This window comes from Peromyscus maniculatus, chromosome 20 (assembly GCF_049852395.1).
Source record: "Peromyscus maniculatus bairdii isolate BWxNUB_F1_BW_parent chromosome 20, HU_Pman_BW_mat_3.1, whole genome shotgun sequence".
NCBI lineage: Eukaryota > Metazoa > Chordata > Mammalia > Rodentia > Cricetidae > Peromyscus > Peromyscus maniculatus.
The window spans coordinates 55896341-55922214 of NC_134871.1; the positions used below are offsets into that span (position 1 = coordinate 55896341).

General features: G+C 48.7%; 1 protein-coding gene across 2 annotated transcripts in view; it reads left to right on the top strand.

The window, feature by feature from the left end:
- The window catches only part of Tbc1d22a (TBC1 domain family member 22A), a 306168-nt gene that overhangs the window by 240353 nt on the left and 39941 nt on the right, over positions 1–25874 (top strand). For both annotated transcript variants that reach the window (XM_076556523.1, XM_006986078.4), the window contains one exon: positions 16143–16238. In XM_076556523.1, the coding sequence (XP_076412638.1) occupies positions 16143–16238 (96 nt within the window). The remainder of the gene's footprint in view (positions 1–16142; positions 16239–25874) is intronic.

The window sequence follows — 25874 nt, forward strand, 5'->3', positions numbered from 1 at the left end:
TTTCTTCAAAGTGAAATTAATCAGGGCCCACAGCAGGATCTTTTCCTTTGAGTTTGCCAGGAATGTCCTTGACAAAAATTTAAAAGCAGTGGAGTTTTTTCGGGTTGGAGAGGGTGTCACGAGTTCCTGCATGGCAGCACTGATAGTCTAGGTGGTGGCACAGTGTCTTCTAAAAATGCTGATTCGTGAGACAGACCTGGGATGGTGAGATCTGGGACATGGGAGGGGAGCACGATGTGTTTGTTCTTTCCTTAGGCGCTGCCCCCTACGGTCTTTCAACGCTTGTATAATTCATGGAGTTTTGACTCAGCAGCATTCAAAGGGTGCCTTTGATTTCCTCCATCAAGGAGGCAACATTTGCAAGCAGCATGCTTCATGTGATGCAAAGCTTAGTGGTAACAGACAGCCCTGTGATCCCACACTGTCCTATGTGGTCTGCCCTAAGTGTCTGTGCTGGGGGACCATGGATCCCTGTTGAGACCCTTGCTCAAACATGTACATCAAGGCCACCCTTTTTGTATGGTTCTTGGCTGGCTTTTGCTGGGGTGATTTGTGTGCTGGGGGTAGTTCTTTCTCCACAGAGCCAGAAGTAGATCCTGTAAGTGAGGTTCAGGGGGCTCAAGGGTACTCCCTGCTTCCCATGATCTTTAGATTTTTCTAGACAGTCTGCTCAGCCCCTTCTGAGCCACCAGCCACATAGGAAGTGGAGCTCCTCAGGGAATGCTGATTTCTTGTTAGTTAATTGAATATTAAAGGAACTTGGGAACATAGCACTGGAAAACACCTTCAAAATCGCAAGCAGACCTTGACCTGCCTGGCCACTGACTGTGGTGATGAATTTATACTTCAGCTTGCTGATCCATTATGCTCAGATATTTAGACAAGCAGTGTTCTAGAAGTTTGTGAGTATTTTTAGAGTGAGATTAACACTTGAACTAGGGGACTTTGTATAAAGCAGATGGCTCCGTATCATGTAGGGAGACTTACCTAATCAATGAAGGCCACAGTGATTGAAGACTGACCTTATGAGCAAGACAGAAATGATAGCACATGGCCTTAAACTACTTTCTCTGGGTCTCTGGCTGCATGTGTCGCTTCCCTTAGTTCCTCTTCTAGCATGAACATGTATGCATGGGCACACACACACACACACACACACACACACACACACACACACACACAGAGTTTTGTTTTTCTGGAGAACCCTCATTAATACATTAACTGAAGGGTCAATGTCAATTAAGAACGTACAAGTCCTGACAGGATTATTTCTTGTGTTCTGATACCCACTGACTTTCAAAGACTGGCTTCAGTCAGGGATTCCTGATATATTGAAGGTATCAACCAGAGTCCCAGGAGCTGGCTCAGACCACAAGGGTCATCTCCTTCCCCTAGGCCTCCTTCCCACAGTTCCAGAGATGAGAATCTGCCTTATGATACACAGATGCGATAGCCTGTGACCTTTGTCATTTAAGCAGCTGGAATGCTCTCAGACATGGACGGACACCTGCCAATAAGTATCTGGCCAGAGCTAATGCAGGTTGGCGTGGAGTTGATAGATCGGTCACTTTGAAGCCGGCTCATTTGTGCTCCAGGATTTGGCTGCATAATGAAGTGTGATTTACAGTTCTCATTACTGGCCTATGCACCAAACACAGGGACGTCGGTGTGAATTTTAAAAGGGCCGTGCTCTGCATTACCGGTAGGTAATTGTGTCATGAAGTGGCCTGCTGATGAATATTTCAAAGGAAATCATGGCCCAGCATTTGCCTGCACAGCTGAAGTTGGTGTATTTGAATCTTAGTGAAGACTAGGAAATAGTTCCCTTCATTGAATGGCCTCAGAAATACATCTATGTAAATATGTGTACACTGGGGAATTCCTGGTGCCAGAAGGCCATTCGGTTTTTTCAGTGCCAAAAATTATAAGTAAAATTTAATGATATAATTAAAGGTGAAATATTGTTCCTTTTACTACCTTGCTATTAAAAACCGAAGGAGATTGTAGGCGGATTTTTTTTGGCCTTATTTACCATATTTTAAAAAGTATATGCCATGTGTAATTTGCACTTAGTTAATATGTAGTCACCTTTGAACTTCATTTTATTTTGTAAACCAAATAGAAACTACTGGAAAGCTGGGATGCAGCTTCAGGGAAGTCTGATATTACTAGTATCAGGGTTTACCTTCTCCCTTCCTGTAGTAACTGGAGAACCCTGGAGGGGAGTTGCTGATGGACAAGTGTGGTGGTTTGAAAGAAAATGTCCCCCACAGGGAGTGGCACTATTAGGAGATGTGGCTTTGTTGGAGTAGTCATGGCCTTGTTGGAGGAAGTGTGTCACAGTGGGAGTGGACTTTGGGGTCTTCTATGCTTAAGCCACACCCAGTGACACAGTTCACTTCCTGTTGTCTGTGGCTCAAGATGTAGAACTCTCAGCTCCTTTTCCAGCACCATGTCTGCCTGCATGCTGCCATGTCCTGCTATGATGATAATGGACTAAACCTTTGAAACTGTAAGCCACCCCAATTAAATGTTTTCTTTCGAAGAGTTGTCATGTTCATGGTGTCTCTTCACAGCAGTAGAAACCCTAAATCAACAAGAGTAGCTTTCAGACACAAGTAGCTGATAGAAGTAGCTGACAGACAGAGGTAGCTGATGGACAGAAGCATTTGATAGACAGGAGTAGCTGATGGGCAAGAATAACTTCTCTATGAGCTTTTTCATTCCCTTGAGTATCTTTATAATCCAGAATGCTGGGTGCTGAGACGGGGGGCAGTTTCTAAATGAACAAGTGGGTAGAAATCCCACAGTGCAGAACCAGAGGAAAAGGTGTGGCCAGCAGAAGAGGAGCAGCTGGGAACATTCCCACAGTGCTAATCTGCCAGAAAAAAGACACCGAGCAGGGCCGCCCAAGGTTATGATGACCAGACTGTGAGGGGGTAAGGCTGCAGAGTCTGCCTGGCAGGGCAGGAGGCTGACGCTTCTACTTCTGTTTTCATGTCCTGTGGTTCTCATGCCTGGGCTACCCAGATGAGGGATTCTACAAATAGGTAAGACTGTGGATGACTAGGGATGACAAAATTTGTCCCTGGTATTTTTCTTAATTATGAAAAATGTTTACTGTAGGTCTAGGTGATAATCCAACAAATACTCATGTACTTAATACCCAGGATATCAAATTTGAAAGAGGTTTTTTTTTTTTTTTTTTTTTTTTTAATTCCTGCCTCAGGTCTTTTATTTATTTACTTAGAAATTAAATTTTACTTGTACTGCAAAGTCTTTCCCCTTCCTCTCTATAGCTAAATGCCTTGAAATTGGCTTTTATCATCCTCTTTGTAAGTCTATTCATCAAATGTATATATCCATAAACAATTTAGTACTACACTGGATACACAGTCTGTTAATAACATCACGCTTAAACATCATTCACAGCATGATTAATGCAACTTTGAGTTGCCAGTGTTGGTCCATCATGATGGGTTTGGCTGTGTTGCTCCTGTACTTCAGTTCCTCACTGGCTGGAGAGGTTGGGCTCTGTCTGTTTCTCAGTCACACAGCCAATTGTTCCTGAGTATCTTGTGACTACAAACAACTCTCAGCCTGACCTCTGACCTTATATCTGTCTTCACTGCTGACCTTGTACCCATCTGCACTGTTGATCTTGTATCAATCTTTACCTCTGACCTGTGCCCATCTTCACCTCTGACCTTGTACCCATCTGCACTGTTGATCTTGTATCAATCTTTACCTCTGACCTTGTACCCATCTCCACATGCCCTTGTCCTATAGAAGTTGAGGAATAACATTTCCTTTTTCGCATGGTTGGTGGGATTTTAAGTTGACATAGTCATTATGGAAAGCAGTTTGCAGGCTCCTGAAAATTAGAGATAGAAGCGTCCTATGATCTATGATCCTGCTCTGGGGATCAGTCTGAAGGAGATGAAGTCAGTCCTGAGGGACATCTGCACTCAGGATCATTGCAACATTGTTCCCAACAGACAAGGCAGGAAAAATCTTTCATGTCCATTCTCAACAAGTCATGGTATGCAAAATTGCATGTAATTCTAGCCATATGTGGCATGCAGTGATATGCATAGTCTGTATATCAGTGTGTAATATATGTGTATATTAAATGTGTGAGTATTATCCAGGGAGGAGATCCTGCCTTTCTGGTCCCTTGGAAGACATTGCACTAAGCCAGGCACAGAAAGACTGCTGCAGGATCTCACTAGTATGTGGAATCTAAACCAGTAGAGCTCACAGTTGCAAGGAGTAGGATGGTGGTTGTCAGGCCTGGGGTGGGAGAGAGGGAGATCTGAAAGGATGCAGAGTCTTAGTTATCCAGGACCAGTGAGATCTGACATGGAGAACACAGCCTGCTGACAACCTTAACAATTCTGTATAGAGACTCCAAGCTTTCTGAGAAGGTGGGTCTGGACCATTTTTGTCACATACGCAGATAATTGTAGGGTGACAGCTGTGGTGATGAACTTGATTGTGGGGGCTCAGCTCACACAGAGCCCTGTTGCACAGCTCCACTCTGCTCAGTTTTCTTCTTGACAGTCATTCCTGGTCAAGTTGAGAGATGCAGGAGCTCCCACTGAAGAAGGCACTTGGGAGACTCCAGAGTCTGACGTAGCTGCATGGGCTGAGGCTTTCTTAGTGGTCCTTTCTCAGTGCACCAGGCTCTGCCAGACTTGTCTGTCTCTTAACTGTGGGGACTCAGGTTTGCTAACAGTGGCTCTGGATGACTAAGGAAGACCATGCCAAAGGAGTGCATGCTGCTGCTCCAGGGTAAACAAGTTAGGAGGACCCTCTACCAACAGATCTGTCTTCAGTGGGACAGTGAGGTGCGTTCAGAGGCAGCCATGACTCACTGTAGCCATCTTTTCACCCTGATGTCACTGTCACTGGGCCACAGTATCACCATGCTTCACCTCTGTCTTGTGCAACAGGTACCCTGCCCCTCCATCCACATCTCTAGGGTGGATCAGATGGCAGTTAATGTTGTCTGTCACCTTCACCAGCAGCTCTCCCCATGGAGTGATTAGTGTAGATGCCATGAACCTCAGCACATGGTGCTTTTTGTCCCTGGTAGCTGGTGTGTGGACCACGTGGCTCTGGGAGGCCTGTAGGTATGGGAGCCGTGGTGGTTGTCCTTGACTTCCAGAGTTCATACACTGTAGAGCCAAAGTGAAAACTGGAGATGGGCTGGAGATGAACTCCTTCCTCACAAACACTCCCAGTCCGGGAGAATTTCTAGAGCAAACACTCAGAGTGGAGTCCAGCCCTCACAAAGCCAGGACTCCTGGTACTTAGCATGCGTTGCCAAGAGTGGAGAGTGTTAGAGTATGGATAGAGCTGGCTCTCTGGGACCGCAGCAGGTGGCTAGGAGCAAGAAGGACCGAGACAAAGTGTGTCTACTCTCTCTTCCAGAGACATATAGGAAGCATTGGGAGGTTTACAGGAAGGCTTGAAAGCCTGGAGCTAGAGGAGCCAGGGTAGGTTGTTTTGGGGAAGGAGCTAGGACAGAGCTCTAGGTCAATGTTCAGCCCCATCCTTGGTGTATAAAAATAAGTTTTTTTTTTGTTTGTTTTTTTTAAAAGGATGGTGTAGATGTTGTCACATTCCAGCAGATACCAGGGTTACTGTTCATACTGGGACCTTGGTATACTACACACAGTGAGGATGCGACCATACATCCCTGGGGTGGGATCCTGAGCCACGCAGGCTAACCCTAAGGGCCTGCCCAGCTTGGGTGTTGGATTATACTCTCATCATGAGGACAGTGAGCCTGAGGCCTGGGTTAGGGAGGCCTGGGCTGAGGGACAGCGACATAAACCATAGTGTAAATGGTGGCCGGGCAGGCATTGACAGCCACAAATGGGACTGCCACTGCAGGGAAGTGACTGGGACTATATAGTAGAGAGGATAAAGCCCAACTAGGTGGCTTCTAAACTGTCACGGGCTAGTCCTGGCTTGTCCTCAGTGTTTCACTAGCCCCTGTCAGGGAGGAGCTCTTTTCTACAAATGGTGGGTGGCAGAATGATGCCCAGTCTCTGGGCAGACAGGAAGAACTTTAGCTAAATTAGCTCTGGGCTTCCGTGAGGCAGCACATGAGCCCTGCGGGATGTTTCAAACATCATTCCTTCTCAAAGCTCAGGAGCATCTCCCGACTTAGACAGTGCTCACGGTGGGGCAGTGAGCCTGAGTCTGGCCCTGACAGACTTATTGCACAGTAGTTAGAGCTGCTGTTTCCTTAACTAGTGATTAAGACAGGGTAATGCTGAATGGATCTGAAATAAAACCTGCTGTTTCGCTGTTATGGAATATAGTGGTTTGCATGAGATGTCCCCACATTCTGGGTGTTTGAGCACTTGGTCCCCAGTTGGTGGTGCTTTCAGGAAAGGCTTAGGTGGGGCAGCCTTGGCTGGAGGATGTGTGTGTCGCTGAGGTGAAAATATGTGGCCTCACTCTACCTCTAGTTCTCTCTCTGCTTCCCTCATGCTTGTAGTTGAGGATGTGAGCGCTCAGGTGTCTGCTCAGGCCACAGTGCCCACCTCCTTGCTGCCATGCTTCCCTCTGGAACCGTAAGCCCCAGTAAATTCTGTCCTCCACAGTCTCTTTTGGTCCTGGTGTTTTATCATAGCAACAGGAAGTTACTAACGCACCATATAAGAAGAACCACAGACCTTGAGTTCTCCTGCAGTGGTCCTGTGATGTGTTCCCTCTGAAGACTGGAGGCACAAGGACTCTGGTGCTGTGCCACCCCTCCGGGGAGGAGTGCCGGGGCAGACTGTAGGTGCTCTGCTAAGACTGGTAGACACTGGCCACCAGTACCCTTCTCGGGGTGGCCTTGGCTCTCCCCCCTCTGGCCACACCTCTGCTCCGTGCCTGGCCTGTGGGAGCCTTCTGCATGAGGGTCCAGATGCCTGTGCTGGGGTAGCAAAGGTTGTGCCAAGGTGCTCCTCTCTGGACACACCATGGTTGTAAACCATCACGTTCCAGGGTCTGACTGTGCTCTTCAGGCCTCTCGGGCTTTAGTTACAGGGAAACAGGGGCAGGGTGGGCCCAGCATTGGGGACCATTGAAGAGGAATCCCTGGAATACAGAGGCTTGGGTGGGTAGCTGGGGCCCCTTTAATCTAGGGAGGTGCAGGAATTACATAATAATCCCTAGCTGCTAAGACAGCCTAGCAAGCACCTCATCCCTCTTCCCCATCCAGAAATTTCCACACACGTGACAGTGTTTTCTGATTTCTGCTAGGAAAAGCAGGGCACTCCTAGCACCCCTACAGTTTTGTTGGTACCTGGGCTGAGGGAGGCAGCTTTCCATGTTCCTGCTCCACCCGCGAAATTCCTGGACAAAACCGGACTGCAGTTGTCCAGGGACTCATACCCCAGGACAACTCTTCCTGTCCTCCTTTCTGCCCCTTACCCCCTTCTCCTTCCATGAAACCTAGAGCCTGGGGAGTGAGGCAGGCCTGGTGTCCATGGCTGTAGGCAAGGAGGTCAGAGAGGATAGGGAAGCAGGGCTGGAAGGATTGGACCAGGGTCAGACCCTCCCAGAAGCCTGTGGTCCTGCTCTTCAGCATGGCCACACTGAGATGGCCTAGACTCTATTTCTCGAGGATTTGAACGGTGACTGACAAGGGAATCCGGGAAGCCACAGCCTTTTCTGCTGGGGTAGGGCTCTTTACAAGGCTTGGAAGTAGCCTGTTGGCTTGACCTTTGTCCTGAGTGCTGGCAAGCATGTGGGTGAAGGCCTGGCCTGTGGTGTGTCTTAGGCTGCTGCCCTCCCCCTCCCCCACTGGGCATGCACCCTTCTTGGGATGCGGGTATGAATCATATCGGTTAAGCTTCATTAAAGCAGAGGCCCATTTTCCATTTATGATGGGAATTTTTTATTTATCAAATTGTTACTCTAATGTAATTTACTAAGTCACTGAAGACAAATAATCCACTTAGACCAAGCCGTAAAATTCCATTTGTCCACAACGCCTGTTTCTGCGGAAGTGTGGTCCATGCCTTGTTCCACTCTCAGCTGGAGGCAGTGTGGGCTGCAAGGTTCACAGACCAGCCCTTGAGTTCCTAGTGGGGTTGGCCTGGAGGGTGTCCTGCGGCCCACCTGAGCTTTCTCTGGTTAATAAAAGGCTGATGAGTGAATTAAGAGCGTGACCAAGATTCCATAGAGAATCCACCAGTCTGGAACATCCCCAGCCTGAGCCCCTGGTCCTCTCAGTGTTTGCAATGCTGTGCTCTGCCCTTCATTCCTTAGGGAACTTTCCTCCAGTCCTTAAGGGTCAGGTCACCTTTAGTGTTTATTTGAAAGGGAAACAAATGCCTGTTTCTTCAGATACTGCTCAGTGTCTTGTCCACTAAGGCTTCCTGTCAGCCACACAGGGCCCGCAGTGGAGCCAAGAGATTGGGGGAATGGGATTTCATTCTGTCTCTAATCCTACTCTTGGGTTTGGGGGCAGGGATTGCAGAGAAAAAGGGGGCCCAGAGATCCCAGAATGGGTGAAACAGAGGACCAGAGGACAGAGGCGTGCGACCACCAGCGATGACAGGGTGGGAAACAGAAGCTGACTTGGACAGGACCCCAGGAGGAGAGGTGGGGCTCAGCTGACAGAAAGCGGGAGTGGGCTTCTCTGGCAGAGCATGAGTATGCTTCCCACCGAGCCAGCAGCTCTGCGGAAGCCTGCCAGGCTGCCAGGCTGGCACACTGGAAGAAGCAGGAGAAGGTCGAAGGTCAGGGATGTCAGACAAGAGGCTAGCAGCAACTGTGGATCCTGATCCCGCATGGTCAAGGACATGATGTGATAGGAGCCCCGCTTGGTTAGAGGAGGCATCCCAGGCATGTAAAATATAAAGGAAATGGGAGACAGAATGACACAACCCCAAATCAACCCCACCAGAGTTCTGAGAAAATGCAGAGACCATCAGAGGGACAAGTGAATTCTTGATGTGAACTTAAGGGATCGAATCGTGATTTCCTCTCATCAGAGCTGCCCCTAGATTCCAAAAGATAAGACATCTCTGACAAAATAACCATCATAAGGGAACTGCAAAAGACCAAGAAGGTTCTAGAAAGCAGTGAAAGAGATTTCCTGGGGCAGAATAACAAATAGATTGAGAGCATTAAATAGCAGAAGCCAGGATACGGTGTAATGAACTATTTAACAGTGGACAGTGTAGAAGTGCCCTGAGGATGACAGTGGAGTAAAGACACAGCCTGTGGGGACCACAGTCAAAAGACCCTCACGGAAGGAAAGTCAGGATCTTGGATTCACGGAAAGTAATGACTGCAAGGGCCTGACCCAAGAAGACGTGATGAGAAAGACAGGGCAGATCTCTGAGCAAATCCAAGCAAGTGCTGGTCCAGAAAGCAACACACAGGGCATCCCAGTTTTTAGGGAGTATAGTCAGTATAGCATCGGAACACTCAGTGATCCCAGTTCCTAGGGAGTATAGCAGGATGGCACAGAACACTCAGTGTGAAGCTGGGGAAGGCTAGTGCAATGTGTGTCTTGGATGTGACCATGATGAAGGTATTCCTAATTTCTTGTGTTGTTGGGATTAAAATAAGGCTAATGACTTATTTTTTTTATTGAACATTTAGTGTGTTTGTGTGTGTGTGTGTGTATGTATACGTGCAGGTGTGTGTACGTGCATGTGTGTGTGTGCATGTGTGTGCCACAGTGCACATGAGGTCAGAGGACAACTTGTGGGAGTCTGTTTTCTCCTTCCCCTTGTGGAGCCCAGTGATCTAATTCAGGTTATTAGGTGTGGTGGCAGACTTTACCCTACGTCATCTTGCGGGCCTCATTTTAGACCATCAGGTTAAGCTTGTCTGCTACAATAGGGCTGCTGTTAAGATAACAGTGGAAACTTAGTAATTTCTAGGTCAATTAGAGGTAGACATTGGAATAATGGATAAAGACAAGTCAGTTCACTACAGCAAGGAAAAAGGAAATGAGATTGTGGAACCACCAGCAGGTTGAGATTTCAAGGATGCAGACTGACCAGACAGTGTCAGTTTTGGTCAGTTGGGACCTTGATTGCATTTGGAAAGATCTATAACTACAGAGACATAGGTAAGTTAAGGATGAATATATATATATATATATTCCAGAAGTTAGCGGACAACTCGAATAAGGAAGCAGAATTGGAAAATTCAGGACATTATTTTCAATGTCATCAGAACATAGGACATTTTTAGGGAATATCTGGCAAACATTTCAATTGGCCTGAATCTTGAAAACTATAAAATAACTGATGAAGATAAAGAAGACCTAAGTAAGTGATGGGTCAGAAGACTCAGAGGTTCTAAGATGGGCATGCGTGCACATACAGACACCCACAGACATAGCCAGGTACATAGATAAGCGCAAAGACATAGACACAGAGACACACAGAGAAACACACACACACAGACATGCATACACACACACACACACACAGACACACAGAGAGAAGCACACACACACACACACACACACACACACACACACACACAGGTTGATCTGTAGATTCACAAGCTCTTTTTTGCAGTAATTGACAAACTGACAGTTCAATTGATATGGTATTGGAGGAGATGTGGGCCAGCAGAGCTCTGGAGGAGGGTAAAAATGAAAGCCAGGGTGACTCCAGCCTTAACTCACGGGGGTGGGTACCAACTTCTTAGAAAATTACTGAAGCAGTTTTCATGTGCACAAGTGCCCCTCAGCTTCTTCACACGTGTGAAAAAAACAAGTGGCAATGGACCAGAGACCTAAACAGAAAATATAAAACTCTAATAGAAGCAAATCTTGTGTGCCCTTGAATGGGGGAAGATTTCTTAGATGTGATAAATTAATAAATGGACCTTCTATCAGAATTTAAGACACGTTTCCCCACAGTCACTGTTTGGAGTATGGAAAGTCGAGGTGTAATCTAAGAAGCACGTATTCCCAGCAGAGGCTTACCATGTAGAATACACAAAAACAATTTGTAAAGCGCAAGAATAGGAAACAGCGAGAAAAAGCTCCAAATACTGGAGGATGTTGGGTGACATGAGGGATGCTTGGTCACTGGTCATTTTGGGAAGTCTGGGTGGGTACCCGGAAGGCACAGTGAGACACTACTACTGCAGGCTATTAGAAGCTCAAGTAAACAGAGTTGTCTGACTGTAGAATGCCGGCTGTGGTGAGATGGACCTCTTGTCCTGCTGCAGGAACATAAAGTGGTAGAGCCACTTTGGAGAGCAGCTTGGCAGCATGTGTCCATAGGGAGACTAGTGCACAAACATGCACACAGCTCTGCATCCTAGTCTTGAGCTGGAAGTAGCTCAGTGTCTCTAGAGTGAGGAATGGACAGACTGTGATATACCCATTCAGTGGAACATGGGTTAGCATTGGAAGGGAATAAATAGACAGACTGCGTGCCCATTTAGGGGAACACACCTCAACATTTTCAGGGATTAGATAGACAAACTATGGTGTGCCCATTCAGGGGAACACACCCCAGCATTTGCAGGGAATAGATAGACAACTGTGGTGTGCCCATTCAGGGGAACACACCCCCAGCATTTACATGGAATGGATAAACAAACTGTGGTGTGCCATTCAGGGGAATGTTCTGTGGAATTTTCAGAGAATGAACCCTGGGTGCATGGAATATCAAGGACACATTTCAAAATAGTAGCTCTAAGTGAAGGACATTAGGAAAAACAGTACATACAGTACAGTGGCACTTGTGTGCAAGTGTCAGATGTGAACTGACCTGTATTGAAGAATAGCTCAGTGATTACCGGGGCACTGTGAGAAGACTTACAAATTGCCACAAAGGTACATATGGGGTGACAGACATGTCATTGTCCTAACTGTGATGATGTTTTCAGAGTCACACATAGTAAAATATAGCTAATTATAAATTATACAGCAAACAATGATAGATGATCATAGATGTGTCTTACTATCCTGCTCCTCTAAGCCAGAGACTTAGGCAGTACATTGCTTGAGATAAAGGGTGTGTGTGTGTGTGTGTGTGTGTGTGTGTGTGTGTGTGTGTGTGTGTGTGTTGACAATGATTTTGAAGAAACTTTGAATCTGTATATACCCAATAACATAGCTTCCAATGTAGAAAACAAATTTGGCGGAACTACAAAGAGAAAACAAACAAATCTACCGTTGTTATAGGAATGTTTAATACACCCTTATTTCCTAGTAGATTGTATGCAGATAAAAACCCCTAGAGATGAATAACACTATGAGTTCATTTTCTTTAATAGGCATATGTGAACTGCTGCCTCTAGGAGCTCCAGCCATGTGTTTAAGAACAGCAGGCATTTTGTGGTGTGACTTTTTCTGTGAAGATGCAAAGAAGCATCTACTCACTCCACATAGAGAGGACACCAGCAGAGCAAAGAAAGGACTCTGTCCAGGTCCAGGGTGGTGAATCAGGGAGTCGACTCTGGCTATTGACCGAGTGTAGGCGAGAGGGACCACGTGAGTCACTCAGTGGCAGCTCAGTCACCTCAGCTGTGTCAGAGCCAGGCCTGTGGCCTCAGTGTTCATGTTCCGTCCTCCAAGGATGCTGCCTCAGAAAACATTTGTGGAAGATGTCTTCTATCCCAAACTCAAGTCCAAATTACCTTCAAAGAACTGGAGTCCTAAGTCCCATTCTCTTGATTAAGTCACAGTCACAGTAACTCAAAACCTAAAGGGACAGAAATGAACCGTGCACTTACAGATTTGGAAAAAATGTGATGGTAAATGAGGTCTGATCCAAAAAAGACATCACAAGAGCCAGTGGCACGTTCTTAGACATGGGGTGTTGAAGCTTTGTTAAGACTCGGAGTGCAGGTGAAGCGGGCTTCTGAGGGTGACTCACAGGCGTGCATTGCTTGCCTGTATCAGAAATGAAAAAAGCCAGACACTAATGAGCTCGCCGCCATCTCCCCTAAGTTAGAAGAGGAGCTGGGAAAAGAAAGTCCTCTACTCCTGTGTTTGAGAACGCCCACAACAAACTACAGGAAGGAGAGAGACAAACCCACAGGAAGGAGAGAATCAAGGTGACAGGAGAGGCTAACAAAATACCCATCCTCAAAAGCCAAAGTTGATGGATTGATGGATTGATGGATTTTAGGAAACCAATGGACTTAAACCTCCAGTATGGCTAACAGCTAAGATGGAGGAAAAGGCAACTGAAAGTGGAATTAAGAATTCTGATAGCTCCAAACAGCAGTAGGGTGCTGAGGCAGGGGATTATAAACTCAGGGCCAGTCTGGGCTACTTAGTGAGAACCTCTCTGAAAAATGGAGCAGGGGGCGGGGGCCGGAGCATTTCCAAATAGGATATTACTATAAATGCACAGAAATTTAGAAAAAAATATATCGTGAACAAGTTTGAAAACTTAGATGAGAAATTTCTGGAAAAATAAGAATACATAAAATTCTGAGGAAGTCTGAATTGTTTTGTAACCACATCGAACTTAATTCTGGGGTGTAGTCCTGTTCACAGAGAAGTCATCATACCCTGCCCATCACACAGGGGTTATCTCTCAGGAACCGGAAGGAAACATCCCAAAGCTGTGTACACTCTTCTGAGAAAGGAAAAGGGGAGAGAGTCAATCAACCTAATTAATGCTTAAACCCCATAAAGACAGAGAAAGCTAGATCTTCATCTTGCTGGGTGAGTGCTGTCAGGACGTAGATATGATTAAAAGCTGGGGTCCATTGTGACTGGATACGGTTTATCCTGGGAATGCAAAGTTGGTTCAATCAAAGGAACCATGACTCTCAAGGCATCTTCCCATTCCCAGATGAATTCGTCATCTCGGTGGATGCAGAAGTCATCTGTGACTGTGACAAGAGCTCTCTTTCCCAAACTTCTGTGATGTCAGGCCTCAGCAAACACCCTTCCCTGTGATGAAATGGTGGCAGCCGATCCCCTCACAGTCAGGAAGTAGAGGAAGAAACTGCTCCCGCAGCACTGGGCAGGCAGTGTGGGGAGATGAAGAAGCAGTGCCCTCCTCTAGGGCCGAGAGTGGGTCAGCCTGCTCTGCTAGTGGCCTCCATGTCACTAAAGCACTGGCCCCCTCCCCACTCTTGCTAGTTGGGCTCTCTGTAGCATGGGGCCTCTGGGATCCCTGTAGCTCCCTGACAGCTGTCAGTGTGTTTCTGGGCTAGACCACTGTTAACCTTTGTGCATCGTACTCTAAGTCTTAGGAGAGTCACAGCCATCTCGGCAAATGTGTTCTGCTTCAGCTGAGAAGCCTCTTGTCTTAGAAAGTGGCAAATCCATCCTAGTTAAGGCCCCTCCCCCTCTCCCTTAGACCTTGAATGCATCACATGTAGCAGTGTGTTGTGGATCTAGAGTTTGCACTCTAGTTCCAAGCTCTTGCTCCCCTTTGGTGTGCATCACTAACACCTGTCAGTTTTAGGGTGCCTGTGCCCCAAGCTTGTCCTGAGCTCTGCCTCTCCACCTTGCCCTATGCCATGTTCTCGGTGGGACAGCCGCTGGAGCCTTTGAAGTGTCCCTTCCCGCCCCAGAGCTCTCTGGGCTCATGAGAACGCCTGGTGACTGGGGTTCTGCAGCTCTGTCCCCCATGAGCTTCCCTGCACTGCCAGCCTGCTGTCTGTTATAGTGCTGCTGACCGTAGTGTTTCTGGGCTGTCGTTGGCACTCTCTGACTTCAGGACCTTCTTGTCGCTGTATATCTGCCTGCGCTCCCTCCTTGGTTCTTTGCTTGAGTTTCTCTTTAGCTGACTGAGCACTATATAGAAATTATGGCCGGCCCCTGAGCATACATAGACACCCCTCTTGTTATCCTGCCCCCTCCCTTGCTGTATTCCCCCCAAAGTATGTCACTTTTTGATGCACTGTATACTTTTATTATTTAATACGCCAGTAACAGTGGCTGCACAGGTATGTGTGGACATAGCAGAACCACGAAGATAACCAACTGAGCTTGGCACCCCTAGTCTGAGTAGTTGGTGGTATGGCCTTGAAGCCAGGTAGCAGCTGCAGGGGGTGAAGAAATGAGAGCCTTCCAGAAGGGAGCTAGCTGTGCAGGCCCAGTGGGGTGGTCTGGGCAGGCTGGACAGGCCTCTGGGGTGACAGCAGTGTGAGATGTAAGAGCAGTGTAAGAACCGAGGGAAGGGTGCATCTGATTGCACTGCAGAGAGACGTGGGGGTGGGTATTCAGCCAGATGCCTCCAGACTTCCTGTCTACCTGCTGCATTCCCCAGTAATGCCCACAGGACAACTTCCTGCTCCACTGCTCGATTGGTGTCCCGCTTGAACTGGTCCTCACCTTTCAGGCTTGCTTTCTCCTCTGGGAAGTGGAGGCTGCTCTCCAAGGCTCAGGTTTGGTTCCTGGCATAGACGGGCATTCACCAGATCTACTGACACTGTCCCTGCCTGTCATCCGTGAATGGAAGGATGTGGTGATATATTGTGTCCCCCAATATACTGTGCACCCTAATAAACTTATCAGGGTCAGAGGACAGAACAGCCACTAGATAGACAGAGGCCAGAAAATGGTGGTATACATGCCTTTAATCTTATCACTTGGGAGGCAGAGATCCATCTGGATCTCTGAGAGTTCAAAGCCACACTAAAAACAACCAGGCATGATGACTCACGCCTTTAATCCCAGGAAGTGATGGCAGAAAGCAGAAAGGAATATAAGGCATGAAAACCAGGAACTAGGGTCGTTTAAGTTTTTAGGCTTTTGAGCAGTAGCTCAGCTGAGATCCATTTGGATGAGGACACAGAGGTTTCCAGTCTGAGGAAATAGGATCAGCTGAGGAACTGGTGAGATAAGGAAGCTGTGGCTTGTTCTTTTTCTCTGATCTTCTAGCTTTAACCCAATATCTGGCTCCAGGTTTGTTTTTATTAATAAGACCTGTCAAGGTTCCTGCTACAGAAGGAAGTTACTGTTCTTGACATTGTTGAAAGCCCAGGCTGGGGCCTTGCTTACCAGACCGTTGGCGTATAAAATGGTGTTTACTGTAATGAGCTGGGCATGCTGCAGTTCAGTCTCCGAGTAAAAGTGAGCTTTCCCAGTGGCCCTGACTAGAGAGCCCACCCAGACGGCTTTGCCCATTGACATATGTCTCCCAACACTGAGCGGCTCTCTCTGTTTTTTTCTCTTTCAGTCTGAACCCGAGGGCTTTTCTCATTTCCACTTGTATGTTTGTGCTGCTTTCCTCGTGAGATGGAGGAGAGAAATTCTAGAAGAAAGAGATTTCCAAGTAAGTAACCATTTTTCCGTAGAGCCCCGGTTAGGTTTTGTGCTGAGAGAAAGGTTATTGAGTTCTAGTTCATGGCTGACTTGTGGAGGAGCTGTAAGGAGTGCTGACCACCTGCTGCTGGGACACTCCTCCTGCTGAGACACAGAGCTGGTGGCACTTGGCTGGCATCATGAGCCCCCACCCAGACTCCTGAGCCATGTGCCCTCACCAGTGTGACAATGGAGGGCCTGGTGTAACCTCCAGCTCCCAGCCTTTATCACAGGGCCTGAGATCTGCTAGAGACTGTTCTCGATATGAAACACACAGCCTGTGCTCCCATGACAACAGTCACCTGGTGGCTATGTGATTCGGGATACATCAGTTAACCTCCCTGTGCAAGTTTCCCTACTGGCTTGACAGTAGAGCTATTAAAGAGCGCACTTGTCAGAGGCCTTGTTGGTCGTCTATCCTGCCAGCTTTGTGTTCCATCCAGGAAACTGCATGTGTCCAAGTTCCCAGATCCTGGACTACCTGAGTGCCCCCAAGAGGTGGCCCAGGTAGTGTGAGGACTGTTGACCCTTCCCTGGTACTTTCTGCCATCACTAAGGGGTCAGAGATCCTTGAATCCAGCTCATAAGGCCTAGTGGCCAAAGCCCCTTGCTGGGTAGGGTGGGGTGGTCTAGGGTACAGCAAAGAAGACACCAGCATGTAGGGACAGGACTCTGTCCTGTCTGTGGTCACTCTCTTCCACCTCACTCCCTGGCCACCCAGCTCTCGATAGACAAGTTGGCCCTGTGGTCCCAAGTTCCCAATATGGTAACTCAAGGCAGCTCGGTGGTCTTGTTCCTCAACCCTAAGCTTCTCAGATGACTCTGAGCTCCCTGCTTCCCATCTGATGACTGTTGGAGGGGTTGGTAAAGTCCCACATAGTCACACAGTCCTGCTCAGACCCCGGGGTGACAGTTGGTTTTAGTGTCCATTTGCCACAAATTAGAATGACCTGTGTTGGGAGCCTCACCTGAAGAACTGCCCTGATTGCCTCAGCTGATATGTGAGGACCCACTCTGAGTGAGGGTGGCACTTTCTGGTAGCAGCACAAGTAAGGGCCCAGCAGATGGAAGGCCTGGGACAGGTGAGGGTGTTGGCCAGGGGAAGGGGCTGCCAGTAGGACCTTTGGTGTGGCGGACAGAGAGCAGCCTGCCCACCAGGCCACAGTGTTTGAGGGACATGGGACTTGAGGCTGTCCTCCTCAGTTGCTGCCCTTGTCATTACAGAACTCAGTTGTCCTGTGGGTTGCTCGATATGCTGACTGGGGTCCTCGGCTGGCCAGCACTCCAGGCTTCCTTGTCTAGCCTCGTGTACATGGTTTATAAGTGGTTGAGATGTGTTGGCTCCTTGCCCCACTGGGCATATGCAAGGTTGCTGGCCTGCCTGGCCCTTCTTGCCGCATCCTGAGAACATGGAGGCTCTAAGGCAGGTGACTTGCCCTGTCACCAAGTGATTTAGAGTAATGCTTAAAATGCTCAGCTCTATGTCCCGTACACTTGTTTGTCACCAGGAAGCTCTGGGAGCAGGGCTGGCTGTATAGGCCATTCAGCCCAACTGCCTGTCTATGGAAGAGAGAAGGGCCCTGCTTTCTTGGTGTACAGTGGCCGCTCAGTGTACTTACTGGCCAGTGTGTTGGGTTCCCACTGGATGGTATGCACTCCTGGCCTGACTGGTCCCCAGGAGCCTCCAGGAGAACTTGTCCCAGACTCAGATTGCTGTCCGTCTTCCTGGGGGGTCAGAGGGCTCAGCTGAGCTAGCCTCTCAGGTTGCTGCCACCTTGAGTCTGGCCTTGCAGGATGGACATCAATGTCTAAGGAGGCTGTAGGCAGACTTTGCTGCCTTCTAGGCTAGGCCGGCCTAGGGTTATAGGCTCAAAGGTAGTAGAGAACTCACGTTATGCACAACCATGTGTTTAGTGAAGCTATCCCTAGTCCTACAACAGTACCTCTGCAGCCTCCTGGAAAGACCGTTGACCACATGTACTCAGCATGGCCTGCCCCAGAGTTTTGTTCATGAGCCACCTTCAGTAAGGGACTGTCGTCTGTCCTTTCCACACACACTCCCAGTTGGGGCTCAGACCAAACTGGGAGCGTTGGTCATGTGCTCGTGGGCGCAGCCTTTATCTTGTGAGGATATGCAGTGAAGTGTCACGTGTGCATGTGGTCAGAGCAGGACCTAAGCCCTTGGGAGGTGATCAGAAGGTATGTGCAGCTACTAGTCACTGGGAGTGGCTGGGGCCACTGTGGCTATGTGTGTGATAGACAGGGCCCCGGGCGTCCTGACAGGCTGCTGTGACGGCATCCTCTGCTCTTGCTCAGTTTGCCTGATTTCAGCACTCTCCTGTTTAAGAGATGTATTTGCTGTTGGGCCGGAGTTTCGCTGTTGTGATTATAGGTTCACCTTGAGAGGCTGAGTACAGTGTGTTACTGGCCTCCTCTGTGGGTGTCCGCCTCCTCCTCCTCTTCTCCTCCTCACATAGCCAGTGCAGAGTGTGGGTGCTGCCTGTGTTCCAGCCCTGCAGGCCTGCAGTTTGGGTGTGGATGGGGAGGACAGGAACCACAGGGTAGATTTTTCTCCTGTGCTAGAATAAAGTGGAGCCTTGATGTCCTAGAGGCTGGAAAGAGTGTGTGCCATGAACCCAGTGTGTGCTGTGGAGAACTGAATTCAATTAAATGAAGAACCCTGGGGTCCTGGTGAGCGCAAGGGATTGTGGTTGCCACTGTGATATTTTAGGAAATGATTCCGCCCTGTGGATGGGGTGGGGTGAGCCTCTGGCAGTGGGGTGTTCCTGGCAATGGTTGCCACAGTCCCTTCTTTGTTCACTGGGGTTTGCCATGTAGGCAGTAATGTGTTGCTGCCTGCCATTTCTGTGGGAGCAGGATTGTGCTTGAGGAGGAAGCAGACCCAGAGCAAGGCAGGTACTGGCCTACAGGCCAGAATGGGGTGGGGGAAGGGGTGGCAGCTGGGGTGCTGCCCATGGGCTGGTTCTGTAGCTGTGGTAGGCCGTCTGGGGAGTGTGGGACAGGTAGGAATTCAGGCTGGGCACGGAGCCTTTGGACCCTCGGTTGAGGCACCTCCCTGAAGGAATATTCGTGGCTTGGTGTGCAAGGATTTGTATACTATGTGAAGGCAAACACCTCCCTTGCCATCTCTATCTCTGGTGCCCCTCAGGACATTACCCATGATACCCATAGACTCTGCTAGCCAGTGAGGTCCTGTATTTCTGTGTGTCCTTCTTCAACCAGATTTTTAAGGGGTCTTCAGAGCTTTAAGGAGCTCTAGGGTGTAGAATGTCTTGTATCCCCCTGGGGACCACTTGTCACTCTTTGCTTTCCTTGTTTTCTGTGGGGTTGTTTTGCAGTAAGTGGCCTTGGGAGTGAGGAGAAGGAAGCCTGTGCCTTCCCTCAGTGGCTGCTGTCCCCCCCAGGACACATGACCCCATAAGCCCCAGAGGGCTGGCAGCAGTGTGACACAATCAGAAGCCTTGAATGGGCTGCATAGCTGAGACATGGACCGTGTAGGACCCCATGCCAGACTCCTTAGGAGTCACTGTGTGCACATCTTGACCCACAGTGCTGGTGCTGGGGCGATAGATGCTGGCCTTGCTGGCCTTTGGACTGCATTAAGTGCAGTGTTGTAAAATGTGCTTTGTGTCTGCCTTATGACTGACTTCTGAGATTTCTAGTCAGGCTTCACTGAGGTTTTGACTACAATCCATCCAGCCACCCTCTGGTCCTCCCTGTCTCCAGAGCCTGGCACGCTTGTGCTTAGCCCAGACAGGGTTGGCTGTGTCCGGCCAATCTCCAGAAACAGCTGGCCCAGAGGAGTAGAGTAGTCAGCAATATGTGGGTGAGCTTCTACCTGTGGAAGGAGTAGGACCTTTATTCTCACTCTTCAGGACAGAAGCTCTGTAGAAACAGGGGGTGACAGCCACCTACAGTGCGGTTTTAGATGTAGTTTGGTGCACAGTCATGGGTCTTTCTGTGGACTCGAGCTGCTCAGGAGCCTGCAGGGTTGGTGGTCTGTGTACAGTTCTTGTAGATAAGCATACTGCTGTGCCTTGTTGCTGGATGGCCACCAGCCTCACTGAGAAGCAGCACCTGTGTGCACATAGTGAGTGCTGTCTAGAGCCTGAGAAACAGCAGGGGACAAGATGAGGGACAGTGCCCTACTTCTGGAAGCAGCATTCCATGTCAAATCCATGCCTGCCTGGACAGGCCCTGTTCCTAGTGGCACTAGAAGGGCGTACAGGTTCAGCCAACCTGTAGGGTGTGACCTGGTATCTCCCCTTGCTCGCCTTTGGATCTTTGGTAGAGACCTGGGGCACCTGGGGCTGCTCAGTGAGAAACTAGGACAGGCGAGGGCAGTTCTGGGTGTGGGCTTCAGCCTGTGTGCTGTCCCTTATCCCCTCAGTCTCCATCCACATTTTTCTTCATTTGTTCAATAATCACTCCCAGAGCCCTGTTTGGCTCAGTTCTGTGTCTACCCTGGAGGGCAGCTCACGCTGGGAATAGCTTGGGAGTGAGGGGATTACTCCTCTGGGGCTCTCTGCAGAGATTTGGGGCTCTCTGCAATGGGAACCTGGAGTGGGGACAGAGAAGAGAAGTGAGACCAGGCAATGAGAGAGGACAGAATAGCATTGCCGTTGTGGATGGATCTGTAACTACTATCTTGCAAAACGTTTGCAGGCTTTGGGGACAGGAGAGAGGGAAGGCAGACAGGGATATCCCCTTGACAATGGACCTTGTACCCAGGAAAGGAACATCGAGGTTCAGCAGGGGAAGGGTGACCAGATAGGCACATTGGAAAGTGGACCAAGGATATCCCACAGCAAAGGTATGTGGGAGGGAGCAGCAGTGAGGCCGAGGGAAGAGCCTGTTGGGACAGGATGGGATCAATGGAAGGAGCTGCAGGGCAGAAGGAAGCAGCCTTTCCAGGAGAGCCAGTGGGTAGAAGAGACAGCTAAACTGTGAAGAGCCCGAAAGCCACAGTGGAAGGACAGGGGCTTCCCCATGAAAGGGAGCTGGGCAGTGGCCACTCAAGTGAGGGGAAAGCCTGTTTGCACAGTTGCTCCATGGGGTGAGGCAGTGTGGATCCTGTGTGGTTCATGGGTCGATTCTGCATTGGGGTTGCCTCCTCTGCTTAGGGTCCAAAGCACCTCTGAGATGGATGGCAGACAGATAGCCTCGATGGTACAGGACCTTAGACCTTTCTGTGGTGCTGAGTGGTAGCCATGGATGTACCATCATGGAAGTCATGAAGCGTGCACTTTTCCACCTGTGTGAAACATCTGGAGGAGTGAAGCCGAGTTCCTGCAGGAGGAAACCAAGCCTGTTTCATCTGGATAAAATGTTGTCACTGGGAGTCTGGGAGTGAGAGGGGCTGAGAAGCTCTGGGTAGAAATTAATTTTCAACAGAGATGCATCTTCTTCTCAAGCTGGCACAACATTTACAGAGACGAGTCATCTAGCCTCAGTCCAAATGAAAGCCTTCCGAGTCAAAGTAGCCATCCCTCGTAGACTGCCTTCCCCAGTGAAGTGCTTCAGCAAGCTGGGAATAGATGATCAAGCTTCAAAAATAACACAGGTCAAGGTGAAGATGATCTGGAGTTTCAGAAAGGGTTTTAAACATGAAACATGGCTGGTGCCAGGCTTGTAAATAGATGTAAAGCTAAAGTGATTTTATTTAAAACTTTCCAAAAGAAAACAAGTCCACCTTTAGCTCAAAAAGAGGAAAAATGGGGTCCATTTATAACAATAAAGAAATTGATAAGTGAAAATGAATGGGTTAGAAATCAGAGGATGTCCTATGACCAGCCCACAACAGGAGCCTTAGTTCCTGGATCCCTAATGGGAATGGCTCCTGATTTTCTGTTGAGAAAGGATGTTCCATGCATCTCTTGTCAGGATTATGTGGGGAGCCTGCCCTGGGTGCCTTTCCTTCCTCTGTCCTCAGGTAAGAAACACTAGGGTGTACCACATGTGTGAGTAGTCCAGGTACGTTGGCACAAGACACAGCCTGGTCATTACCTTTAGCACCCACAGACTAGGTCAAAAGCTATGTTCCCAGATGCCAGCCAAGGGGTAACCTCTTTCCCACATACTGTTGATATGACGTTCTGACAATAAGCTAAAGGCAGAGTCACAGGATCTTCTACAAGGCACAAGTAGCTTTTCCCAAATGTAAGAGAAAGAAAACAAGTCAATTGCTCAGCAAGTAGAAGTAGCCATGCTTTCTTAGAGTGCTGAGAGATATCTGAAACCCACAGCCTTCAGTCCTAGAGAGTGATAGAAACAGGCATGCACATCATATCTGTAGTGTGGGAAGCAGTGTAGGAAGGCTTGCTTTCCCCCTATGTGCACATATGTGTACATGCAAACTGGATATTTCAGACCCATGAACTCTTCAGAGTAGGCCAGCAGTAGAATCAGCTTGTGCCCTGAAGGCACATGCTTCTCCCTACTGAGGGCCCACCTTTTGTATAAATAGCTAGGATGGGGCCAGGGGAAGCAGACCTAATAAAGGGGAGTCAGAGACCCTTCCCCTCAAGTGGGAGCCTAGAACCCTGGCTGGGAATCAGGACCCACGGGAAGGCCTGGGCTCTTGGGTTCTTGCTTGTCTGAAGCGTAGCTGAGTGGAACAAGAGTTGGAGTCTCTTCCGGAAGCACATGCTGCAGCTCACTCAGCACACATTTAGGGTTGGATTTACATTGCTTTTGTGACACTTAACACTATAATGTTGGTTTTTAACTGACGAGATCCCCAGGGGAAGGCATCTCCCTAGATTATTCTGAGCACGTGCAGACAACCTAAATGTTTGCCTGAAGTGTCACAAATTAAAGGGCAGGTGAGAATCAGAAATAGCTTTTTTTCTTCTTTTTTTTTTGGTTGTTCTCAACTAGGACTAAAGTACTTCCTGTGTCCTTAATATACAAAGAATCCACACAGAGAACTAATAAAAAGGAAATGTCCTCATGGAAAATAGATGAAGACACTCAGAGCGGTCAGACCTGCCACTAAAGAATTATGCAACTGTTTAGAAAATACAAAATACCTTCTAGTCATTAATACAGAACTGAAAATTAACACAGGTGATACCTGTCTGCAAGCAGCACTTTGTGAAATGGAGATCCGCAGGTGTGTAGCAGAGCAGGCTGTGCACTGCCCCTCCTGGAGGCCGGGGTATAGATCCTTTCTGGACACCTCCCAGAAGTTCAACTCCAGGGCTGACATCTGACCCAGCACTAGCCAGGGAGTGATCCGGGGAGAACAGGTTAGTTCCAGTCTGAAGGGTCAGAGGCAGGTCTCCAAGCCACATGAATTGCTCTTTGGAATACTTTGTAACTACCCAAACCTGGTCTTAAGTAGCCTTCATGGTTTAGGACTGCTGGACATTTTTCTGTGGAGAAAACTTGGTCCAGAATTGCATTCCTCCACACAGGAACAACGGCTCAAAGACAAACCCAGATTGGCATGTGTTTAAAGCGCAGAGAAGACTGAACGAAACAAGCCACAGTGTGGGCGGTATTCAGTTTAAGTTAGTGGTGTGCGGACGATCTTAGCATCTTGTTTGACCCTTTCCTTCTTCCGGCCAATATGCCCAGCTGTAGTTTTCTCACCAGGGCAGTGTCCGCTTTCAGGGCAGCCCCTGCTCTGTGAGTTCATGGCTCAGGGCAGCTATTAGGGATGCTGGACTCTGAGCCCACAGCCTTCTTGGGACGCAGTGCAGAAGGCAGGCATGTGAACACATGCACAGAATTTACTAATGGAACTAATGTAAGGCATATGCCCCACTCTTCTGGGGACCTCGGTGTTCACAGATGCCTGTGTATAACGACACAAAGGGATGTGATGCTGTCCGAATCACAGGGGAGAGATTGGGAGGCAGAGTAAGAGTGGGGGGCAAGTGAATGTTGCAGATCCCCCACAGAGCCCAAGCCACATGAAGCACTGGGGTGGCTGGCCCTGCCTCTCTTTGGTAGCCACTGTGAGGAAACTTCTGGAACTCTTGCCCCAGTCCATGGATGACTGTCAAGGCTATGTATGTCATACTCCCTGTGCCAGGCTTCTTCCTGGTGTCATTGGTGTCCCTTCTGCAGAGGATTGTAAGAAGTCATTTCTGAGAAACGGGTATGGGATCTTTATACAGATGGATCAAACTTCAACACATCACCTCTATGGGCCACACCCCAGAGCCCAGCTCTTCTTTGAGACCCATCCAAGGACCTTTCCCCCTCCCAGCTCCATTCCTGGATCATTAGCTTCCTTAAGTACCCAGACCTCAGAGGGAGCTCTCGTAAGAAGCCACTGGAAGACTATAGAAGCAACATTCCCTTCTCCCTCTGTGTGATCTCCTGCCTCACCCCACCCTCACCCGGCCACCCAGTCTCTCCCCTGTGATTCAGAAGGGATCAAATCCTATATGTCATTATACACAGGCAAGGTGGATGACGTGTGTGTTGGTCCTGGCAGACCTGCATCTGCATGGTCTTGCTGGCAAGGCCTTCCAGCATCTCTGTGGATGGGCCACTGCTGCCTTGGTCCTCAGGTCTAGCCCAGCTGATTTGATTATTCGGAGGTCCTGTCCTGCCTCCTGGGCCATCTAGTGGACTTGAAGCAGCATGCAGCCTTCTGTCCAGTAGCTAACTGGACATGTGAATAGCCACTGTGGACTAACGGTTTTATACAGGTTGATGTCTCACCCAATGTACCCTTGAAGCAGCAAATGTCACAAAATGCCAAACTAAAGATCAGTTGTCTTCATTGTTTCCAGACATTTTAAGGACAAAATTGGTCAATTGAAAAGGGATCTTGGAGCCGGGCGGTGGTGGCGCACGCCTTTAATCCCAGCACTTGGGAGGCAGAGCCAGGCGGATCTCTGTGAGTTCGAGGCCAGCCTGGGCTACCAAGTGAGCTCCAGGAGAGGCGCAAAAGCTACACAGAGAAACCCTGTCTCGAAAAACCAAAAAAAAAAAAAAAAGAAAAAAAAAAAAGAAAAGGGATCTTGGAAATGGATTGTTATTTCTTCCTTTGCTCTGGCAGGTAGCTGTAAAGTGAGATGTGGGGGTGGGTAGAGCAGCCTGTGGTGCTATGTGAATAGGGCTCCTGTGCTGTGTGTAGTGTGTGTTGTTCTGTCTGGCTAGTGCACTCTAGTGTAGTGAGGCTTGCTGTGGAGGACTTGTGTGCTCTAGTTTGGGTGTGCTGATGTGTGGGGCTGTTGCTCTGTAGTGTGGTTGGTATGCTGCTGTGCAGGGCTGGTGTTCTGAAGTTTGGGTGTTACTGTATGGACTTAGTGCACTGCAGTGTGGTAGGTGGGTTGTGTGGGGTTCATATGCTATAGTGTGGGTGTGTTGCTGTGAGGCTCGTGTATTATAGTGTGGGTGTGTTGCCATGAGGCTTCTGTGCTGTAGTGTGGATGTATTGCAGTGGGGCTTGTGTGATTGCCTGATGTTTTAGCTACTTTAACTTCTTGAACAGGACCCTGGGGCCCAGTTCTTGGCCTTCCATGTCCTGATGGGATATAGTGAAATGCATGAGGAACACTACTGTTACTGTCTGGCCTTGTACCAGATCAGTTGTGGATACTTCCTGGCCTCAGGTATCTCTACA